Source organism: Diabrotica virgifera, chromosome 8 (assembly GCF_917563875.1).
Source record: "Diabrotica virgifera virgifera chromosome 8, PGI_DIABVI_V3a".
Classification (NCBI taxonomy): Eukaryota; Metazoa; Arthropoda; class Insecta; order Coleoptera; family Chrysomelidae; genus Diabrotica; species Diabrotica virgifera.
The window spans coordinates 177489177-177513320 of record NC_065450.1 but is presented as its reverse complement, the minus strand read 5'-3'; the positions used below and the strand labels follow the sequence as shown (position 1 = coordinate 177513320).

At 34.0% G+C, this 24144-nt stretch overlaps 1 protein-coding gene across 1 annotated transcript in view; it reads right to left on the bottom strand.

Annotated features, from left to right (window-relative positions):
• Positions 1-931: 931 nt before the first annotated feature.
• LOC126889682 (protein disulfide-isomerase-like) overlaps positions 932-24144 on the bottom strand; it is a 53135-nt gene continuing 29922 nt past the window's right edge. The window contains exons 3-6 of the mRNA XM_050658201.1: positions 14982-15259; positions 12658-12891; positions 12265-12519; positions 932-1632 (exon numbers count right to left, since the gene is read on the bottom strand). Of these exons, the coding sequence (XP_050514158.1) occupies positions 1252-1632; positions 12265-12519; positions 12658-12891; positions 14982-15259 (1148 nt within the window). The 3' untranslated portion in view covers positions 932-1251. The remainder of the gene's footprint in view (positions 1633-12264; positions 12520-12657; positions 12892-14981; positions 15260-24144) is intronic.

Here is a 24144-nt window from a genome sequence, read left to right as displayed (position 1 = left end):
ATTTTTGTAATATCATATTTGTAATATCAATATCTACGAATCTCTTATTAAAAGAAGTCTATTGTACGGAGCAGAAACTTGACGGATAACCGAAAACAACAGAAGAAAACTGGAGGCAGTAGAAATGGACGCTTTCAGAAGATCCGTAGGACTGTCACGCAGAGAGAGAATACGTAATGATGAGATAAGACAGCGAATGGGGGTTGACGGCTCTCTAACAACAGACATAGAAAGAAAACAGCCGATATGGTACGGACACGTCCAGAGGATGGATAACTCAAGACTCCCTAAAATAATTATGCAATGGGTACCACCAAACCGCAGAAAGAGAGGAAGACCCAAGAAATCTTGGAGAGAGGGAGTAACGAAAGCGATGAGCGCAAGAGATCTTAGAGAGGGTCAATGGGATGATAGTGTCATGGAAATTAGGCATCGGACAACGTCGCAAGACGTTTTAAAACCGATTGATATATATTTTTGTAACCTCGGATGTGTAAGTTGACCGGAGTAATACTATATTTCCATTTTTGTCTTTAAGTAGGAAGATTTCTTCTTTGTCATTTTCTATTTTTCTCCTCAATGCTTTCATGCTTTTGTTTTCTTCTATAGCTTTTATAATTTTCTCCCTCTTTTATTTTCTAATATCCCGTCTGATAGCTTTACGGGATTTTTCTATTTTTGGCTTTATTTCTTGTGGGTTAACATTTCCTTGACTTTTCAGTACTCTATGATCTTCGATTTTTTATTTCGTTCCTTTACCAATTTTTTCTTCATTTTCATGTTTAGGGCCAAATTTTTCTTGGGCTTGTGTTATTATATATCTACTATTTCTTCGTTCAGGCTGTAGACCAATACCATAGAGAGATCATAATATGGTAAGGTAATGCTAATAAATAAAGCTGTTAATAAAATGGGGAAATAAAAACAAGTATTGTGAGTGGTAGCCGCATTTAATATTATTTATACATAATTCCACAAAATATATTATCAACTTTATAAAAAAATGTTCGGAGGATTTACAACTGTCAACAATGACAGCACGGAACACAACCAGTCTCATACATTCTCCAATAAATGGAGAGTTAATTATTTCCTATTCCGATAATATAAATAAATCTAAATCCTGAACAAATCATGAGAAAACTGAAAAAACGATAATAGTAAAAAAATCACAAAAATCTGTACAAAACAAATCTAAAAAAATATAAGTAAAGTTCTTTATAGTTAAACTAACAAATGCACTTTTACACTCTACAACTCATCTTTCTTGGAAGCGTCATCATCTTCAGCATCTTCTTCAGCAGAGTCTTCGGAGTCATCTTTACCGCCAGATTCTACGAATTTAGAAAGACCTTCGAATGTTCTTGGGCCGAGGTATTCAACGGCTTCGTTACTGCCTTTGGTGTACAATTTGATAGTTGGGTAGTTAACAACTTTGGTGTGTTCTAATTCGTTTGCGGTGGAGTCCATTTTGGCGATAACAACGTCGCTGTTGTCCTTGAAATGTTCTCCGAGTTTGTCGTAGATGGGGGCGAGGTTCTTGCAATGACCGCACCATGGAGCGTAGAATTCTACGAGGACGTCCTTTGAGCTGTCAAGAGCGACACTATCGAAATTGCTGCTAACCAACACCTGCAAAAAATATGTAGTGAATATCAAAGTTAGAACAATAATTATTTCGTTAAGTTATTTTATATTAAACGTTAATTCTCTACTAAGTAATACCTGCTAAATTCAAAATATCACAATCGACTTAGTAGTGTAGTCACTGAAGGTTTTTACCTCCGATTTCGTTGAACCTCCATTGATTTTCATGAAAATTGGTGAGTAGTTAGAGGATACCTCAAGGATAAAAGTGACATGATGCCAACTTGTGCCTTTACCCTTCTCGGGGATGGATGCCATCCCTTCTCGGGGGTGAAAATTATTTTATTAAAAATAATCCCATACAGACATATTTGTCCCATAGAGGGACAAATTCTAAGCAAAAGTTATACAAAGTTATTAAAATAAATCGAAACTTTTTGAGTTATTAAAGATCAAAGATTTTAATTTTTCGCGAAAAAAATGCATGTTTTTAACCGATTTTTCATAAATAACTCAAAAACTATAAGCTTTTACAAAAAAATTGTTATTACCAAAACTAAAGATAATAAAAAATTGAAAACACTTCTGACTTAAAAAACTGAACTAATGTTGATTAAAAGTGAGTTATGAATAATTTGAGTGTATATTTTTTTCGACGAGTACTCAAATCTAAATATTCAAGCTTAAATAACGAGAAAACGATGCTTTTTATAAAATATACATACCTGCTAAACACTTGTCAAAGTAGTTGGTTATACACTGACCGGCACAAAAAACGGCCACCCAACAAAATGGGTAATTTTTGATGTCTTGAATTTCCTAAACCTATTGTCCGATTTAAGTGATTTTTATAACATATTTATAGCCTTATTCTTTAACAAAATCGCTGTAATAATATTCTTGCTGGACAGGTAAACTATCATTGTATACCGGGTGTACCAACCAAACTGTGTTTTCTTCTCAAAGTTCACCACACCCTATGTAATATTCTAGCATTTACAAAATACTGAAATTAAAACTCAACTATAGCCTCACGTTTTCTTAACATTCTGTTTTTTGATTCATTCGCTTATGTTGGATAATAAAAAAGTTAGGTACTTTAACAACTAGCCATGTTCTTCATTAATACAGGGTGTTTCTAAATAAGTGCGACAAACTTTAAGTGGTAAATCTGCATGAAAAAATAATGACCGTTTGCTTTATAAACATGTCTGCAAATGTCTCAATAACTGTCTCTTAAAACCTACCAAATTTCATTTTCATATCTCAACCGGTTTTAGAGAAATAAATAGCTCGTCAGTTTGTAAGAAAAAAATGCAACATCCAGTATCTCAGAAACGAAGCATTTGCGGACATGTGTTTATAAAGCAAACGGCCATTATTTTTTCATGCAGATTTACCCCTTAAAGTTTGTCGCACTTATTTAGAAATACCCTGTATTAATAAAGCACATGGCTAATTGTTAAAGTACCTAACTTTTTTATTATCCAACATAAGAGAATGAATTAAAAAACAGAATGTTAAGAAAACCTGAGGCTATAGTTGAGTTTTAATTTCAGTATTTTATAAATACTAGAATATTCCATAGGGTGTGGTGAACTTTGAGAATAAAACACAGTGTGATTGGTACACCCGGTATACAATGATAGTTTACCTGTCCAGCAAGAATATTATTACAGCGATTTTGTTAAAGAATAAGGCTATAACATATTAAAAAATTCACTTAAATCGAACAACAAGTTTAGGAAATTCAAGACATCAAAAATGACCCATTTTTTGGGGTGGCCGTTTTTTGTGCCGGTCAGTGTACCTATCAAATGAGCTCCAGTAGAAGTTAATAGCATTAAAATTAAGCAAGTTATAAAGTGAAATATAAAACATATGTCATTTCCACAAAAATGAAAATGTAGGTATAGTAATGCTTACAAGAAGGATTATGTTTACATGTTTATATTAGCATAAGTAATGATTTCGACAAGTTTGACCGGTTTAGAATGCATACTTTTGAAAAAAGATATAATTTAAAAAAATCGGAACTTTTAAAATTATCTTAATTTTCATTTTCTTTTGATAATTTCTCCAAAATACTCAATACACGTAAAAAATGATATATAGCCAAATTTTATTTTTTTCTATATAAAATATTTTACATTTTTACTATTTTTGTAAGGTAAAAAATAACCGAGATAGAAACGTTTAAAACTTAAATTTTGCTGCGAGAACCATGTAAACGGGGCCATTAAAAACTTTTATTTTTAAAAAATTAAGAGGTTTAACAGAGTAAATTCAACGTAGTTTAGTAGCACTTGGAATTAACTTTCAAATGGTTTTTAAGTAAACCTGATGTCGTAAAGATTAACGGAGTTATTAAAAAAAAAAGATAACATTTTTTGGAAAAATTTTTAAAAGAATAATTTTGAAAAATAGTTTGAGCATAATTTTTAATGCTATCAAGTTGTTCGCGGGCTCATTTGATAGATATTTCTAAATTCTTTGACAAATGTTTAATACGTTTATGTTGTAAAATGTTCCCGTCATGTTCCCATCATGTTCCCGTTAGAGCTTGAGTACTTAGATTTGGGTACTCGCCAAAAAAAATATACATTCAATTACCTATAACTTACTTTCAGTTAAAATTAAAAGGTTTTTCTAGTAAGGAGTTTATTTCATTTTTTATTAGCTTCAATTTTGATAATTACAACTTTTTTGTAACAACTTATAGTTTTTGAGTTATTTATGAAAAATCGGTTAAAACATGCATTTTTTTTACGAAAAATTAAAATCTTTGATCTGTTATAACTCAAAAAGTTTTGATTTATTTTAATAACTATATAACAAATTTTGCTTAGAATTTATCCCTCTAATGAATTATGGGGTTATTTAAAAAATAATAATTTCACCCCCGAGACGGGGTGGCATCTACCACAGGGTAAAAGCGCAAGTTGGCACCATGTCACCTTTGTTCCTTGAGATATCCTCTAACCACTCACCAATTGTAATGCAAATCGATGGAGGTTCAACGACATCGTACCAAAGAACAGAGAAGAAACAGAGAAGAGTGGAGAGCTCATTGGGAGGCATTTGAAAGGAGTGGATACAAACAGACCGAAGAAGAAGAAATACCTGCATGCAAAATGGTATTTTCATAAAAATCGTAATTTATGATTTGGCTAAAAGACTTCGGTGGATGACCTTTTGGTACATACTAGATATCCAATAAAGTATAATTCTCTTTCTCTTAATTTATATTTTCAGACTCTAAAACATGAGCAGTATCTCATATAATTTTAAGTCCTATAGAAGTTTCGGAAAACCTGACATAAAATTAATTAAGGTCGTACGCCTAAGGGTAAGAACAGAACAAGTGGGTCGCGGTGGAGGTGGAAGTCGCGGTGGAGGTGGAAGTCGCGGTGGAGGTGGAGGTCGCGGTCGATGTCGATTCTTCTTCTTAACGTGCCCTATCAAGTCCCCTTGACGTTGGCGATTAACATGGCGAAACTGTCTCTGTCTCGAGCTATTCTAAATAGGTGTTCTGCTTTCTTTATTCCTGTCCACTGCCGGATATTCTTCAACCAAGAGGCCTGCTTTCTACCAATTCCTCTGCGTCCTTCGATTTTACCCATCATAATAAGTTGAAGAATATTATACCGGTCTCCCCTTACTACGTGTCCAAAATAGGCCATCTTTCTATATTTGATGTTATCAAGCAGCTCGCGGGTAGCATTTGCTCTCTTAAGGACTGCCACATTTGTCAGCATAGCCGTCCATGGTATTTTTAGAATACGTCTGTGCAGCCACATTTCAAAGGCCTCCAAACGGTTAATGGTGGATATTTTTAATGTCCATGCTTCGACACCATACAAGAGGACTGACCAAATGTAGCATTTAATCATGCGCTTTCGAAGTTGAAGTTGCAAGGTATCATTACAGAAGAATGACCTCATTTTTAAAAATGTCGTGCGGGCTATCTCGATTCTACATTTTATCTCTTTATCTGGATCTAGTTGTTCAGTAATATGGCAACCAAGATATTTAAAATTGGGTACTCTTTGAATCATATGACCATCAACATATAACCGTGAATCTTGATGGGCCAAACGGCTAAGTACCATGTACTTTGTTTTTGAACAGTTTATATTTAGGCCAAACTCTCTTCCCACTCTGTCAATGGCATTTAAAAGGTGTTGTAATCCATTCATATCATCACTTAAAATAACTGTATCGTCTGCATATCTGATTGTATTTATCAGAATTCCATAAACCTTCACACCCCATTCCAAATTATGCAGCGCTTCCTTAAATATTCTATCTGAATACAAATTGAACAACAGTGGGGACAGTATACAACCCTGTCTGACGCCTCTTTGTATTTTGCATATTTCTGTTGATTTTCCATTTATGCAAGCTGTCGCTGTTTGACGCCAGTATAATTTTTCTATGATTCGTACATTTTGACTATCAACTCCTTTATCCTTTAGTATTTTAATTAATTTGTGATGTTGTACTCGATCAAAGGCCTTCTCATAGTCAATAAATACAGCAAAGACGTCTTTCCTTTGATCTCGGCATTTCTGCAATAACACATTTAGTGCAAAGAGTGCGTTCCGGGTTCCCAGTCCATTCCTGAAGCCAAATTGTGTTTCATCCTGGTCTTCTTCACATTTATCTCTGATTCTACTGTGGATGATACGTAGAAAGATTTTCAAGGTGTGGCTCATAAGGCTTATCATTCTATAGTCGCTACAGTTTTTCGGACGTTGTTTTTTTGGTAGGGTTATGAATTCGGACTTTAACCAATCTTCAGGGATATCACCAGTCGAATAAACATCATTGAAAAGTTTAACTAGTATTCCAATGTTTTCCTCATTTATGAGCTTCAACATTTCTGTAGGTATGTTGTCGGGACCAACGGCTTTCTTGTTTTTTGCCAATTTTATAGCATGTTGTATTTCTGATTTTAGTATTTCTGGTCCTTCACCTTCATCTAAACTGTCCAGTTCTTCGGGTCTATCATCATTATACAGTTCATTTATATAATTATACCAGGTAGTTCGGATTTCGTGTTCGTCTATTATCATTTTTCCCGACGAATCGGTTATAGTATGTGGAGTTTTCTTATAATAAAGACCAGCTACTTCTCTAACTTTTTTAAACATATTAAACGTATCATGTTTTTCATTCAACTTTTCTAATTCCTTGCATTTATCCTCCATCCATTTTTCTTTAGCTACCTTTATTTTTTGTTTAATTAGTTTTTGTTTTTCTTTGTATTCTGTTTTGTTATCTTTCAGTTTTCTTCTCTGCTCCATCAATTCCAGGATTTCATCAGTCATCCATTGTTGTTTTTTGTGCCTCTGCATCGTTGTCGTATATTTTTCCATTACTTTCCAGGTAAGATCTTTAAACGTGTTCCATATTTCTGTATTGTTTTCATTTGTTGAATTCTTTAGCTGATTATTCAGGTCATTTTCTATTAGCGTTTTGTTGGATGCTGATATATGTAATTTTGGTGTTTTGGGGTTTTCTTCGACTTTTTTGAGCTTCACTTGGATGTCAGCTATTAGAGGGTTATGGTCTGAACCGATATCTGCACCAGGATATGTCGTTGATCTCTTGACACCATTCTTAAATCTCTTGTTTACTAGAATATAATCTATCTGATTTCTAATTATATGAAGCGAGTTATCTCCTGGTCCCTTCCATGTATTTGCGATTATCATGTCATGTTCTTGACAGAACTGGTATAATCTATCGCCTCTTTCATTGCTCTCCCCTAGTCCATATCCACCTATCAGGTCAGATCTTCGTCCTTGACCAATTTTCGCGTTAAAATCTCCAATAATATATGTGATTTCGTTCCTTTTTAGATTGTTAAGTGTCTGTTTTAATTGACTATAGAATGATTCAACATCATTGTCATATTTCTTTTCTGAAGTAGGGGCATATATCTGGATAACATTGACATTAAATGGTTTACTATTTAATTGGAGTATCGCTAGTCTGTCATTTACAGGCACAAAATTTTTTACATATTTCTTGAATTTAGATGTTATAAATATGCCAACTCCATTCCTATGATGTACGTCATCTTCTACACTTCCAGAATAGTATAGTGTGCCTTCATTTTGTTCACATGTTCCCGCTCCAGGCCAGCGGAGCTCACTGATGCCCATTATATCAATTTTTAAGCGTTTAATAACCTCTTGAACTAAGTTACTGAGCTTGCCTGCTGCATAGAGGCTTTTAACATTCCATGTGCCTAATCTGATTGTACTGCTAGACATTTTTAAAGTTGTCGTACTTTTTCGTACTATTCGATGTCGATATCCATGTAAAACAAACACATTGTAGTGAATGGAAGAGAACAGAGCAGGTAAGTCGCGGTGGAGGTTTAGCGAGATGCCATCCAGGAGGTTTACATCGATGCTTTTGAAAATAAAAGAGTTTGTTTTACATGGATGTCTACTGCGCGGCCTACAAGGATGCTTCCCTGTGATTGGTCCGTTCGAAGCCAAGTTGTCATTACCTGCGCTATCTGAGTTGATACTTTTTATACGGAATGGGACGTTTCGATGCCGCCGGTTCATCGCCGGCCGTTTCGATGCCGCCGGTTCATCGCAAGTCCATTTCATCGCCGTCATATCTCGCATTTCCTAGAATTCCTAATTAATACTAAAAATAACTAATAATTGTAACTGTCGAAAATTCGGAAATATATCAGATAGCGATTAATTGACTGGGGATGAATCGGCCGGCATCGGCATCGAACTGGCGGCATCGAAACGGCGGCGATGAAACGTCCTAGACCCCTTTTTATACAATCCCTTTTTTGTATTCAGTTTATTTTTGAATTTCTAAAGTAATTAAATTAGTAAATTTTTGAAATATGAAGGAGGATCTGTACAGCGGACATTTCATCACTATCATCACTTGACTGACACAACATCGCAAAAGCAGTCATTATGTCATTCAAATTTCATTAAACTACTTCACTTGATAGTGGTTCTAGCTCGACTGACAGCGCAGGTGACCTCCTTGCTATGTGCTGTCGACATCGACCGCGACTTAACTAGTAGCATCCACCGCGACCTACACCTCCACCTCGACCCACTTGTTCTGTTCTTACCCTTAGATGGATAGGGCATGCAATCAGACGAGAGGAAGGAGCAACAGTCAGAGAAGCTTTTGATTCAACGGGGCCTATTGGACAATGAGCTAGAGGAAGACCGAGACTTAGGTATCAAGATAACTTAGAGAGCGATTTAAAATCTATTGGAGTTAAAGCATGGCGAAGAGTAAGAGCGAGGCTCCATTAGTGCGTTGCGACTTCGCAACGGAACAACGCATCGGAACGAGGCCCCATCAGTGCGTTACGCTGGTGTTCAAAGGTGTTCTTCAATGGCAGTGTCATCGCAAGGGAGGTGTGACATACAATGCGTTGTTACGTTGCGACGTCGCAACGCAACGGACTAATGGGGCCTCGCCCTTACCAGAGACAGGGGTGAATGGAGGATTGTTCTGAAGAAGGCTTTGGCTCATAACGAGCGTTGATACCATTGATGATGCATTATTACTGCAGAACTACCGTACCATAGCTCTACTCAGCATGGTATATAAGCTATTAGAAAAGCTTCTCCTCAACAAAATTAGTCACAGGATACTAGAAAATGTCCCCATTGAACAAGCTGGCTTCCGCCCTCATCGAAGCTGTACGGACCAAGCGTTGTCATTAACAACTTTTATAGAAGCTAGTTTTCAAAAGAAACAAAAGACAGCAACAGTATTTATAGATCTAACAGCGGCATATGATACTGTTTGCGAGACAGGGATTAATATATAAACTGGCCCGTATTATTCTCTGCAGAAAGATAATTAACCTCATTGACAACATGCTGACAAACAGAGCCTTCCAGGTTATAATGGGAAAGGAGACGAGTAGACAGATGAAACTTAACAATTACCTTCCACAGGGTTCTGTCCTTGCCCCTTTACTTTTCAGCCTCTATATTGCTGACATGCCTGAAACCGAATCTCGAAAGTTTGGATATGCTGATGACTGGACCCTTGCAACAAGCCACCAATCTTTAGAAACTACAGAAATCACTCTCACGAATGACTTAACCATCCTCAGCGAATACCTTAAGAAATGGAGACTACAACCAAGTACTACAAAAACTGAAGTATCAGCTTTTCATCTCAACAACAAGCTGGCAAACAGAGAATTGCGAGTGTATTTTAATAACAAGCTGTTGAAACACAATAAATACCCGAAATACCTTGGGGTTACTCTAGACAGAACGCTCACATTTAGAGAACACCTGACGAAAACAGCAGCAAAATTGAAAACACGCAACAATATAATACAGAAACTCTGCGGCACTACATGGGGGTCCATAGCATCAACTTTAAGATCCTCTGCTCTTGGCCTGATATATCCGGTGGCAGAATACTGTGCACCAGTGTGGCTAAATAGCAGGCACACCCACCTGGTCGACACCCAACTAAACCGTGCTATGCGTATGATAACAGGCACAATTAAGCCCACCCCTACAATGTGGCTACCTACCCTTAGTAATATAGCACCCAACCTACGCGCCGCGAACATGCATTGGTTAAAGAATATAACAAAATAATGGACAGTCGCCAGCTTCTAGTCCACAACGACATCTCTGATATTCTTGGAAACTGTCTCCGATCCAGGTTACCCCTCTACAATCTGCTCAAGCGCTGCAGCAATCCAACTTTGACTTAAATACCCGATGGAGAAGATTGGGAAAGTAAGAGAGATCCGCATTACCATAGTCTACCGGACATCATAGGAAAACCTAGCGAATTTAAACATCCCCGTAAGATTTGGGCAGCACTTAATCGAATTCGAACAAACTGTGGAAGATGCGCCGACTCCCTCTACAGATGGGGTAAACTTTCCTCGCCTTCTTGTGACTGCGGCGCTGCAAGACAGACGATCAGTCACATTGTTCAGAACTGCCCACGCAGAGCATACACAGGCGACCCTATAGACTTTGTAATGGCAACCGAAGGGTCAATCGAATATATAAAAAAAACTGAACATATGTTTGTGATGCATTGTATAATGCATAAATCTAAATATATTCTGTGTTGTTCTTAAGCCATATGCTAAATAAAAATAAACTGCAGAACTGAATAATAATCTATTTCAGGATAAAAGGATACGAAAAAAAAAGATTTCCACAATCAAAATAACAAATTATATCATTTGTATGAAACGTAATTACAAAAAGAACTATTCTCCGTTTCAAACGTTAGAAACAGTATGGTTTTATATTACAAGCGGGATTGCCATTCTGTGAATTATCATAAATAAATCCTCCTTTAGAATTTCACAGCGATAATCCTCTACAAGTACCTACCTTTCACAGCCGCTGCCGTTGAGAGCGGCAACGTTGTTAACAAAATTCTCATTTAGTTTGCAGTGGCTCTATTCTCCATTGAATCGCATGTCTAACATGCGGCATAGAAAGATATGACAGGGTAAAAATGTAACACGTAGGGCCGGTTGTTCGAACGCTAATCAACATTGATCACTATCAAATATTTAATTACTGTCACAACTGTCAATGTCAACTTTGGTTGGGTTGCTGAAAACATAGTTAATTATAATTATGAGATTAGTTAGTCAATTAACATAACAATTATTAACATAATTGATTAACTAATTTCATAATTGTCATCAATAATTATGTTTTCGGCAACCCAACCAAAGTTGACATTGACAGTTGTGACAGTAATTAAGTATTTGATAGTGATCAATGTTGATTAGCGTTCGAACAACCGGCCCTTACAGGATTAAATCTCTGGTAAAAGTTAAAGACTAATTACTATCTATACAATTAGAGCAGATGACTTTTTAAATGGCAGCCAGTCAGTTGACACCGGTGAGTAACACAAATATATCAATGTTTCTCAATCAATCGTTCTGAAAAGAACTGACCTCTTAAGTGGAAATCGAAAGTCAAAATAAATGTGTTTTAACTGAAATTATGGTTAATTTCAATTAAACATAGTCAATAATATTATGCCACAAGAAAACAGCTTCAGAAAAAAACAACAAAAAGACCAACAAATCATAAAGATGATTCATCTTGATGATCAAATAATACAGATATTATGGTTTGTTTTTAAACCAAGAGGAGTGATTCAAATTTACCGCGCTGTGATGCTTGTTTGTAATTGGTCCAACCGCAGGCAAGTTTACTCCACTGTTATGAAATTTTGACACTAATGACATTTATCAAATTTTGACACATTGGCATTTCATAGGTTAATTAAGTTATATCAGCGATTAGCATTAGGCAGTGTGAATTATTAGTACCACGTTTTAACATTAGCTGGGTCTATTGAACTATTAATTTTGTGGTGTATGTGTAACACAAAATGGAAATAGATGGCGATATGAATATACTACCAGAGCAGGAAAGAAAAGAAAGTCAGTATGAAAATATAAATATAAATAATAAACATCAAAACGGCAATAATAAGATAAGCGAAATATCTGTTGAAAAAAATAATTATTCAATCATTATTCGCCAAAGTTGTCATATTTCGCCGCTACGGGCGCTGGCATAGTTTCGTGTATCCCCACCATGGTCACACACGGAGCGAATACGCTACTGTTGTCACAATAAACTAACTTACCTTGACAGGGTTTTTGTCCCAATCTTCAGGCAATTCTTGGTTCAATAGATGTTGCTTAAGTTTACCATCCAAGAAGTCTTGGACGAAGTTCTTGATGTTATCGGCGGTCAAATCGTCAGATGCTGGTTTGTATTTGGCCATATCTTCTTCTAATTTGATGAGACGAGCTGCTGGTACAGTGTTCTTTTTGATTCCGAAGAATTCCATGATCCTTTGGTTGTCTTCTTGTTCGGCATCGATGCTGACGAAAAGAACCTGTGAGACGAAATAAGCGTTTAATAATAAATACATGAAATCATAATAATTTGTCTTGAAAAACAATAAATAACGATTTAGAAGCAAATTTTTGGTTTCATTTATTTCGTATTTATCTTTTGTACCAAAAACTCTTACCTCTTCTTTGAATGGCTTAGCTACGGATCTGGCGGCTTCGGAAATGGTTTCATATACGTCTTTGTCTTCTCTGTTCAAGAACAATAACAAATGGCTCTTAATTTCACCACCGAAGATCTTTTGGGCCGTTTCATGGTTGAATTCTACCAACAAAGGTAAGGCATTGGATTGGATGAACTTCTTGAGTGCATCTTCATCAGCGTCACCTTCGTAAGCTACTTTACGTTCATCGAACTGAAAAATAAAAATTATTAAAATTTTCATAATTAAAAATTATTAATAATGGTATAGTATGCCAAGGTTGCAAAATGACAAAGTAGCAATTACAGGAATACAGAACTTACTTCAGAAGAAATAAGTGCAGATATTCTTAAAAGAAGAAAGACATATTGCGTGGATTAAAGACAATGAGTGAGAAAAGCCCTGGACCTGACTTGCTTCCTAGTGCGGGGATTACGCACCATTAGCTTGATGTCTCATCTGCTAAAGTTACTACTAAAAGCAATCCATAACCGAATATATCATAAACTGGACATGAGATTAATGATACACACTTTGTGTTTGGACAATTTAGGAATGTATGAAGCTCTTTTTTTACTTTAAAATACTGGGTACAAAGGTGTCTGAAGGTGAATCAAGATTAATGAATGTCCGAAAACCAAAGAAGATAGACTACAATGACCTCACGATCATATCGAATTTATAATATAAGCAGCGAGTAAAAATATGTGTTAACGAAAACTGTCAGAGGAAATTGAAATTACACGTAAGGTGAGACAGGGATGCGTATTGTCGCCAATTCTTTTTAATACTTACTTGGAAGAGATCCTGAAAAAAAGCTCTTGAGAGTGAGACAGCTAGAATAAAGGTAAATGGGGTTCCCATACGCAACATTAGATATGACACTGTCGTCTTAACCGAAAACATTGAAGATCTTCAGAAACTGGTGACCAGAGTGGCAGAGTACGAAATCAAGGAAATAACGAGAATCTTCTAATAAACGGAACCAACGTGGAACTGGTGAACAAATATGCCTTTGGAACAGTCATTAACTCCACAAATGATTACTTCTAGGAAAGAAAAATCAGAATAGGAAAGGCTAGAAAATGAGAAAAGAGCTCTCTACACAAGGGATTGAAAGTTGGAGGTAAGAGTTAGGTTGGCGAGGTACTATGGTCTTTCAACTTTATTTTATGGAATGGAAGCTTGGACCTTGAAAGCGAAATCAATGAAAAACTTGAATCATTCGAGATGTGGGTGTATAGAAGAATTCTGAAAATATTATGGACAGAACACATCACAAACAAAGAGGTTCTGAGAAGAAATAATTGGATAATAAAAACAAGAAAATTGGAATATCACGGACATATTACACATGAAGAGAGATACAGCTTGCTATATCAATGATGATAAGCTTACCTATCACAGAGATGGCACTTGCAGAAGAAGCAATTACTGATTTCATGGCAATCTAATACACATACAGGGTTGGAATACCAAGAAATAAATATACAAGAAATACTTGTTACAACTAATTCTGCAAAATATTCAATTCTCTCTACCAGCTTATGGTTCGCGAGCTTCACTAGAGGTACACCCTTTTGAATAGGTTTTATAGTCGATATTATGTAGAACATACATACAAAGTCTAAACATAAAATAGAAGAGATGACTGAAGGATAGTGGGGCTACGAAGATAATTAACTCAATTGTTAAGATTCTTTTGTTACAAACATTTTTCAGGGCATTTGGGGAATTTAACATCTTTTAAGTTAATATTTCTATAAGATAGATAACAAATAACTCAGATCATCGTAGCAGGTCTAAAACTAAACCAGTAGTGGGATTACGAACACTTGATACGAAATCCGCCATGTTTTCCCGTAAGGCGCTACAGTAAAACATGGCGGATACGATTCGTATCGAGTGTTCGTAATCCCATAGCTGGCGTTTTCAATTGTTGAAAATCTTTTATTTCTAAAAGACATACTTCAGATCAGGTGAGATTTGTATAGAATATTATTTTATTATTTATAACGCAAAAACTCATTTTGTAAAAGAAATGTCACTTAGTGGGATTTTATATGTGCCAGATATTCTGGAATGTTTCATATGCGGAAGAGAGAGTAAGCTATGATTTGGTTGAAACGTGGTAGAACATATATCGTCGGTCGGCTGAGTTGACACAGGTGCAAAGAGTGCACCTATAGCCAAAGTTTTTAAAATAGTTAAAAAGTTTAAATTTTCATATTTTCAGAAATACAGAACGACTGCTTTTGGTGCAGAAAGGTACAGAAAGGTGATATATGAGATCAACAACCTACCTTCTTGAACAAAACGATGCTGTTGTCGGCAGCTTCAAATTCATCACGTACAGCTTGATCGGCTGAGATTCCAAATGGAATATCGTCCAAACCAGAAGCAACCTTCAGGAAGTTCTTGGCAACTTCATTACTAGTGGTTTGTTCACTAAAGAAACCAACGACAACCACATTGTGTCCTTCGATGAATTCTTTAGCTGCTTCAACGGAGCTCAAGTCTTTGGCTGGAGGGCCCGTCTTCTTTGCCAACCAGTTGACGATATCGTCGGCTTGTCTTCCTCCTGTAACAATAAAACATTTTCGAATTAGAAATCTCCAATATAAGGAACACTAAGAATAAACACGATACATAAATTCCAACTATCCATTCTGTTGAGATCAAAACATGTAGAATATGTTACTGTCATGGGCACACAAGTGACAAAAAACACTAATGCCAATTTTATAGTTTTTCCAATATTGTAAAAGAATTCCAGATAGAAAAAGAATTGATACATTTGAAAGGTGGTAGTAGACAAATGTTTTGAAATTCTTATACAGACAGAACAACTGCATCTGTTCCTGCAAAGGTTAAATCTAAAACAAATGCAATTCATCTACTTATCTTTGAAAGAAAAGCCTTAGAAGAATATTTGATGCAGTCTGTAAAAATGACATCAGTAGAAGGCCGTATAACTTTGATCTCCATAAGAAATACAAAGCCATGACAGATGGCAAGGATATAATATCCTTCCTTTAATAAAAACAAGTAGACTAAGATGGGCAAGACGTTTGTCAAATGAGAATTAAAACTAACCTCCCAAACGAATCCTATTAGCAATTCCTATGGGAAAAAAAGTACACTGGGGTGCAAAATTAACCGGACACCTTAAAAATGGGTCATTTTTGATGTCTCGAATTTCCTAAACCTGTTGTCCGATTTAAGTGATTTTTTTAATATATTATAGCCTTATTCTTTAGCGATATCGCTGTAATAGTATTGTTGCTAAACAGTTAAATTTTCATTGTATACCGGGTGTATCAATCAAACTGTGTTTTTTTCTCAAAGTTCGCATCACCCTGTGGAATATTCTAGCATTTATAAAATACTGAAATTAAAATCCAACTATAGCCTCATGTTTTCTCAACATTTTGTTTTTTTATTCATTCGCTTATGTTGGATAATAAACAAGTTAGGTACTTTAACAACTAGCCATGTTTTTCATCAATACAGCGTGTTTTTAAAGAATAATTGGCAAACTTTAAGGGGTAATTCTGCATGAAAAAATAATGACAGTTTGCTTTATCAACGATATGTCTGCAAATGCTTCGTTTCCGAGATAGGGGGTGTTGAAAGTTTTCTTACAAACTGACGATTTATTTATTGCTTTAAAACCGGTTGAGGTATGCAAATGAAATTTAGTGGGTTTTAAGAAGTAGTTATTGTACATTTTTTGACATACAATTAAGAATTTAATATTCACCATTGGCGCGCATACGGGTAATATAAGACCTCATATTACCCGTATGCGCGCCAATGGTGAATATTAAATTCTTACTTGTATGTCAAAAAATGTACAATAACTACGTCTTAACACCCACCAAATTTCATTTGCATATCTCAACTGGTTTTTAAGCAATAAATAAATCGTCAGTTTGTAAGAAAAATTTCAACACCCTCTATCTCAGAAATGAAGCATTTGCGGACATAGCATTATAAAGCAAACTGTCATTATTTTTTCATGCAGAATTACCCCTTAAAGTTTGTCGCACTTATTTAGAAACACCCTGTATTGATAAGGAACATGGCTAGTTGTTAAATTTCTTAACGTTTTTATGGTCCTACTTAAGCGAATGAATCAAAAAAGAGAATGTTGAGAAAACATAAGGCTATAATAGTTGGGTTTTAATTTGAGTATTTTATAAATGCTAGAATATTCCACAGGGTGATGCGAAGTTTAAGAAAAAACATAGTTTCATTGGTACACCCGGTATGCAATGAAAATTTACCTGTTTAGCCACAATATTATTACAGCGATATTGATAAAGAATAAAAAATATTACAGAACATATTAAAAAATCACTTAAATCGGACAACAGGTTTAGGAAATTCGAGACATCAAAAATGGCCCATTTTTAAGGTGTCCGGTTAATTTTGCACCCCAGTGTAGGTGTGCGAGATGAAAATAAAAAGTTCAGTTATGAAATACTTGAAAGTACATAAAATTAATATCAGTATACAAAAAAAAATTGATAGCAATGACCCAGAATAATTGTTATTATCATGTTTCTTATCTATATTGTTAAAAATAGCATCCGCTGTTATTTCTTTCCATCATTAAAAAATGAATAGATAATTACGATGATATGTACAGAAGGGTCTCATATTACTAAAACAAATTTTTACAAATTCTTGAGCATGAGCCACGTTTTCGTAAGCTATGCATCATGTACTAGTGATGTAACGAATATTCGTATTCGCATTCGCATTCGCGAATATTCGCATGTTTTTGCATATTCGCATTCGCATCCGCATTCGCGAAATTTGTGCGAATGTTTTGCGAATATAAAAACCAGAAAAAAAATAATTTTAAGATAATATTAGGTTAATAAAATCAAAATCTATTCACTTCTCATCTTTTTTTATTAAGAAAAGGTAACTTAACCTCAAACATGCAGCTACCCTCAAATGGAAATATGCAGGACACAACAGCAGACAAAGAGACGGAAGATGGAATGAAGCGATAACTCATTGGAGACCTTGGGACTACAAAAGAGGAAGAGGCAGACCACAGCCGAGATGGTCGAATGACCTAAAAAGATGCGCAGGGACCAGATCCACAGAATTAGCACTGAACCGAGAACTTTGGACAAATGAAGGGCAATAGATGGATAGAAATTAACCTTGTATAATCACATTGTCAGCCTTCACTTTTTTTTATTATTTGGTATTATGTAATAAAGCTTAAGATTCAGCTTGATTTATACTAAATATCAATTAACTTTTCATTATAAATTTAGGAAACATTACAAAAATAGAAACAAATTTAAAAAAAACTGAATATTCGCATTCGCATCCGCATTCGCGAATGTCGGTAGCAGATATTCGCATTCGCATTCTTATTGGCGAATGTTCAAAAAATGACATTCGTTACATCACTAAACGAGATAGTACAACGCCAGCGAGAACAAATAAAGATAATTAAACATGACTCTATAGGCCCCAGGTCTACTAAGGCCAGAGGACTGTCATAAAAATATGACATTTTCACATATTATATATAATAATATTTGTAACTCTGCCATAACCTGTCGGTTTTTAATGCATTGTGCTATTTTTCATGACGTATTTTGTTTTTAAACTAGAATTTATTTACATATAAATGAACATTTTTAAAATGTCTACGAATAAAACGTGATAAAGAATGATACAGAATTTTAACAAAATGCAAAAATCTTTATCGCAAATATTTCCATAATGTCGCGACATAATTACTGACTATCATTCCGTGACGGTCTAATATCTCTAAAAATGTATTCCTTGTAGGTCAGTCGGAAAAATAATGTTCCATAATGAAACAACACTTTTTTCATCGAGCGATATATCCTCAATTAATGAGTGGGTGGCTTCCAGCTGTTTATTATATGTAATTTTTATCCGATTCCTAAGAAGAAAACCCGAAGGAATTGTATACGAGGGTACAATTAAGGCATGTATACAGGGTGAGTGGGGAGGAACGCACCAAACTTGAAGACTGTATAATATACGTAAAAATAATCAAAAATAACTCATATGTTGTTATTCGATTTTTATTTGTTTCCTATATACGGGGTGTTAAAATTTTTCTTACAAACTGACGTTTTATTTATTGCTCTAAAACCAATTGAGATGTGAAAATTAAATTTGGTGGGTTTTAAGACATAGTTTTTGTGCATGTTTTGACATACAATTAAGAATTTTATATTCACCATTGGCGAGCGTACGGGTAATAGTCTGAAATTTTTTAAAGATAAAAATGGTACGCCACTGAAATATTTAAAATTAAAAATCTTTCTTGAATTCCTCGTTCAATTTGTGACAAAAGATCTATCTTCCCATTTTTCATGCGACACTTCGTTTTCATGCAAAAAATAAAACATCTTAACGCTTACAAAGTTTTCGACCAAGTTTCTATACATATGAATGTGTAGAAACATATTTCGAATACTTTGTAAGCGTTAAGATATTTTATTTTTTGCATGAAAACGAAGCGTCGTATGAACAAACATGAAGATAGAACAAACGTCAGAAATTGAACAGAGAATTCAAAAATAATTTTTAATTTGAAATATCTCAGTGGCGTACTATTTTTTTTGTTTAAAAATTTTTAGACTATTACCTGTACGCGCGCCAATGGTGAATATAAAATTCTTAATTGTGTGTCAAAACATGTGCACCAACTATGTCTCAAAATCCACCAAATTTAATTTGCACACCTCAACCGGTTTTAGAGCAATATATAAATCGTCAGTTTGTAAGAAAAATTTTAACACCCCGTATCTAGGAAACAAATGAAAATCGAATAACAACATATGAGTTATTTTTGATTATTTTTACGTATATTATAGTCATAAAGTTTGGCGCGTTCCTCCCCACTCACTCTGTATAATATGCGAAATTATTTTAGTGTATTATGCAACGGGCATTTAATATTGGTCATTATGATGCGAGTATGACGGATACGAAACAAGCCGCATAGCATCGAGTCTTTGAACTAAAAGAGAAATAAAATTTGTATCAACTCAACCGTAAAAAAATATATAAATCAAAAAGCGTTTGTGTTTGTATATCATTTTAGCATTTTGCAGCAAACGATGTCAGTATAAAAATACGAATAGGAAGAATTTATTAATATTTTCTTTGTATTTTAGATGTTCGAAACAATTTAGCATTATTTTTCTAAAGTAGCTGTAGCTTCCTTCGTGGATGTATTAGTTAGAAATCAGAGTCTTTTCACATTTTTTCCACAAAAATGATTTTGCACTGCTGCTGTAGTGATCCTTTCCCAAATTAATTATCCCTATTATCCCAGAAATACATACTTATAAAGACATACTTATACGAGAGGTTCCCTTCCACTCCCACATTTTATTCTTTCCTTTTTTTGTATTCTCGTTGCGAGATTATATTCTTTTATTCTTACAATACATTTGCAGTTTACCCTTGTAAAACTTGCACTCTACATAGAGCAAAAAAATTTAAATATATATTTATTATTATTGTGGGATCAGAATTACGTCCACAGAAAATACATCATGGAAAATCAGTAACTGTTTCATCATATCCCACTTTTAACTTTTAAGAAGTTAATAAGACATAAATAAATGAATAAATAAGTACTTTATTTTCTTTCAGACAAACATAGTCTCTGTAGAATTAGTTAAGAGGAAACAGTAGCGATCAACAGGTAGCGAAAACGCGTTCCAAGATTGCGGCTCTAATTTTGAATATTTTTTCGAGATATTTGGCACACGTATTCGTAATAAAATAAAGAATGTCGGTACAGAGCCCAATTTGAAAAATATATTAATATGTGGAAATTACTCTGTAATTAAATACAATTTTAAAAAATCGAGCCTGTACCGCCATTAAGAAGAACAAAAAAATACACTTTCTTTAAATAAACTTTTTTATCCGATGCCTAGATTTTGTGTCATTTTGGAACTACTAATGAAATAAAAAGTTTTAGTAGTTCCAAAATGACACAAAATCTAGACATCGGATAAAAAAGTTTATTTGAAGAAAATGTATTTTTTTGTTTTTCTTAATGGCGGTACATGCTCGTTTTTTTAATATTGTATTTCATTACTGAGTAATTTCCACATATTACTATATTTTTCAAATTGGGATCTGTACCGCCATTCTTTATTTTATTACGAATACGTGTGCCAAATATCTCGAAAAAATATTCAAAATTACAGCCGCAATCTTGAAACGCGTTTTTGCTACCTGTTGATCGCTACTGTTTACTGGTAATTGTTTACTGGTAATATTGTGCGACAAATTTTTAACGGTACTTCAGTTGTGGGACGCACCAAAATTTAGAAACCTCTATATTTACGAAACGCCCACCTCCCGAAAATTTTCCGAAATGGAAAAGTTGTCCGACTTGACATGAATAACTGAATAAAAAAAGTGGGTGAGGTAATATTTGTTTAAATGGCCAAAGAATCCCAAATCCAATCAAAAATTGTTTTAAATTTGGTTACCTTTAGTTACTTTTAATCTATACGCTGTGAGCTCGTACGTAGAGGGGATATTTATAAATTCGCGAGCGCCAGTAGTGGCAAGTCTGTAAACGTTTACCGGAAATTTGACATAAATGTCAAAGTGATTAATTTAAAATTAAAATTAAAAACATTAATTATAAAAAATATTAGTTGGTCAAAGCTGTGGTATATATTTTTACCTTAAATATACTTACGTTTTAAATACTGAATTTACGTTTTTTTAATGTTCCGTAATATGTAATTATAAATTAATCTATTAATCTTATAGCGCCATCTACACGATAATTGTGAAAGTATCCGAAGTAAGAAATTAATATTTCATCAATAGAACGTCAAAATGATTAGCAAAATCTTAAAAAAATCTGTTACAATTTAATTACTTTTTAGCGTTGTAAATATTAAGCGATAACAATTAAATAATAAATTTAAAAATTACCAGTGAAAGTTGAATTAGTAACCGCCAGGAGCGACACCAGCGAAGCTCAGAGCGTATAAAACAAATTTATTATAGGGGGAATTTATTTCTATACAGATTATCTAATGGTCCAAGTCAAAATCCACTTTTATTTTTAAACCGCCTTACCTATCTATTAGGTTTATTATTATCTTTTATGGCAGTAGTTCATGTTTGTTCAATTAGTGCAGTTAATGACATGATAATGTTTTGCTATTAAAATCTAATCCACATTAGAAATTTTTGATCACCAAATTGATATATAATCACTAACATTAAAGTAACTAGAACCTTTGGAACTTAGATCTGTTATTTTATTACATTAAATGCAGAGAGTACAAAACCAACAATACATATTTTTAATTTTATTTTTAGTTTATTTTCATTAATAACTTATGAATAATGTAAAAATTCATTGATGTTGGTAATACATATAAAAAATATCAGCATAAAACAGTGGTTTGAGTTTGTAAATTAAATATTATGTTTCAACACAAACTACATATATATATATATATATATATATATATATATATATATATATATATATATATATATATATATATATATATATGTATATATATATCGCTGTTGGGCGTGAAAAAGGGGACAAGTCAATTTTTTGCGAAAACGGGATTAAGTGAAATATGGGTTAAAAAAAGGATGTTTTGTTTGTGGGTAAAAGGGGATTAGTCAATGTATCCAAAATTGGAAGTTAAATTGATTGTTCCAAAAGAGTCACTTACAAAACAATACATAAAGTTTAGTCTAAAAAGGGATATGTTAACATATTCCTTTTGGCACCGCCTATATCAGTATATCTATTAGTGAATAATGAGACAACTTGACTTGACCCCTTATTCACGGTTAGCTTTTAATGCAACGGGATGTTGCTTTCTGGGAATAGCCAACATGTGGCATTTGAAGAGACCATGTAAATAGTCAAGTGACCTATATAGTGTGTGAGGTCTGAGATTATGTTTATATTTTTAATACATAATACAAATAAAGACAGTATTTTTACAATCAAAGATCTTTTTTACAAAGATCAAAGATTTTTTAATCAAAGATCTTGGAATATGGCTAGATACCTCACTAACTTTTCATGAGCACTTTAAAACCATCATTAACAAATCTTTGAGGCTTCTTGGATATATCAAACGAGTTACTTCTGATTTTACGTCCATCCAACCATTAAAGATTCTATATTGTTCGTTGGTTAGATCTCATCTGGAATATTGCTCTTCGGTGTGGTCTCCCTATTATCAGTTGTATAGTGATAAAATTGAGAATGTGCAACATAAATTCCTTAGACATGTTGCATTTAAACTTGGCCAGTATATGCATTATGACGATATTTTACAGATGCTAAATATTACTACATTAAAAAGCCGTCGATTACATCACGACTTAATTCTATTATTTAAGCTGGTTAACTCACAAATCAACTGCCCAGATATGTTAGCCAAAATTAATTTCTCAGTTCCCAACCGCCAGACAAGACAATTGGTTTCATTTTCTGTACCAATGCATAGAACAAATTATGCTCATTATTCGTTCTTATCTCGAAGCCAAAGAATTGAAAATCAATTTCAGGAACTCAACTTTTCCTACAGCTTAAATAGATTCAAGGCCGTATTGTCAAATATCACTTGATGACGGTTATTATCAGTTATTATCAGATGTAGGATGTAGGTATCTACTTTTTATGTTTATTATTTATATTATTTGTCTGTGTACTTTCATGTTTAATTGTCTTGTAATTTTTAGCTAATAAATGTTTTATTTTGTTTACCTTGTTAATGTTACATGTTAATTGTATTTTTTTAAATTATCGTACTTGTTTTAAAATTGCACTTATTTTGTAAAATGGGTTCGCCCGTAAATAAATAAATAAATATTTACTTAGTTAATGGTTAGCCTTTGCAAAAGATATAATTCACAAATTCACTGCTATATAGGGCATGAATCTTTAGCAAAACGTGGCCGAAATGAAATAATTGGTTCCTGCCTATATGTATCAATACCTTACTAAAGATTTAGATCCTAACGTCGAACACCTAATAATATATTCAGACTGCTGCTGTCCTGGTCAAAATAAAAACAGTTTTATAACAGCAGCTTGTTTAACCGTTTTACAATGCTCTACAAATTTAAAAATTATCGTTCACAAATTTTTAATGCCAGGCCATACACATATGGAGTGCGATACGGGTCATAGTCTAATCGAAAAAAAGAATGCAAAACAGATACTCAGGCTAACAAGATAAACTGGAGACAGTGTCGTTGGTTACGATATAAAACATGTATTAGAATCTAGATTTCTCTTCTAGAAATATAAAAGTTTCAGTACATGTTGTCCTTTGACAAAGAAGAATATTTTAAGACAGCAGATTTATAAAAGAGGGGAAAAGCTGCTACAAAATTTATTACCCAAGGAGGAATTATCACAGGCCTGTGTCT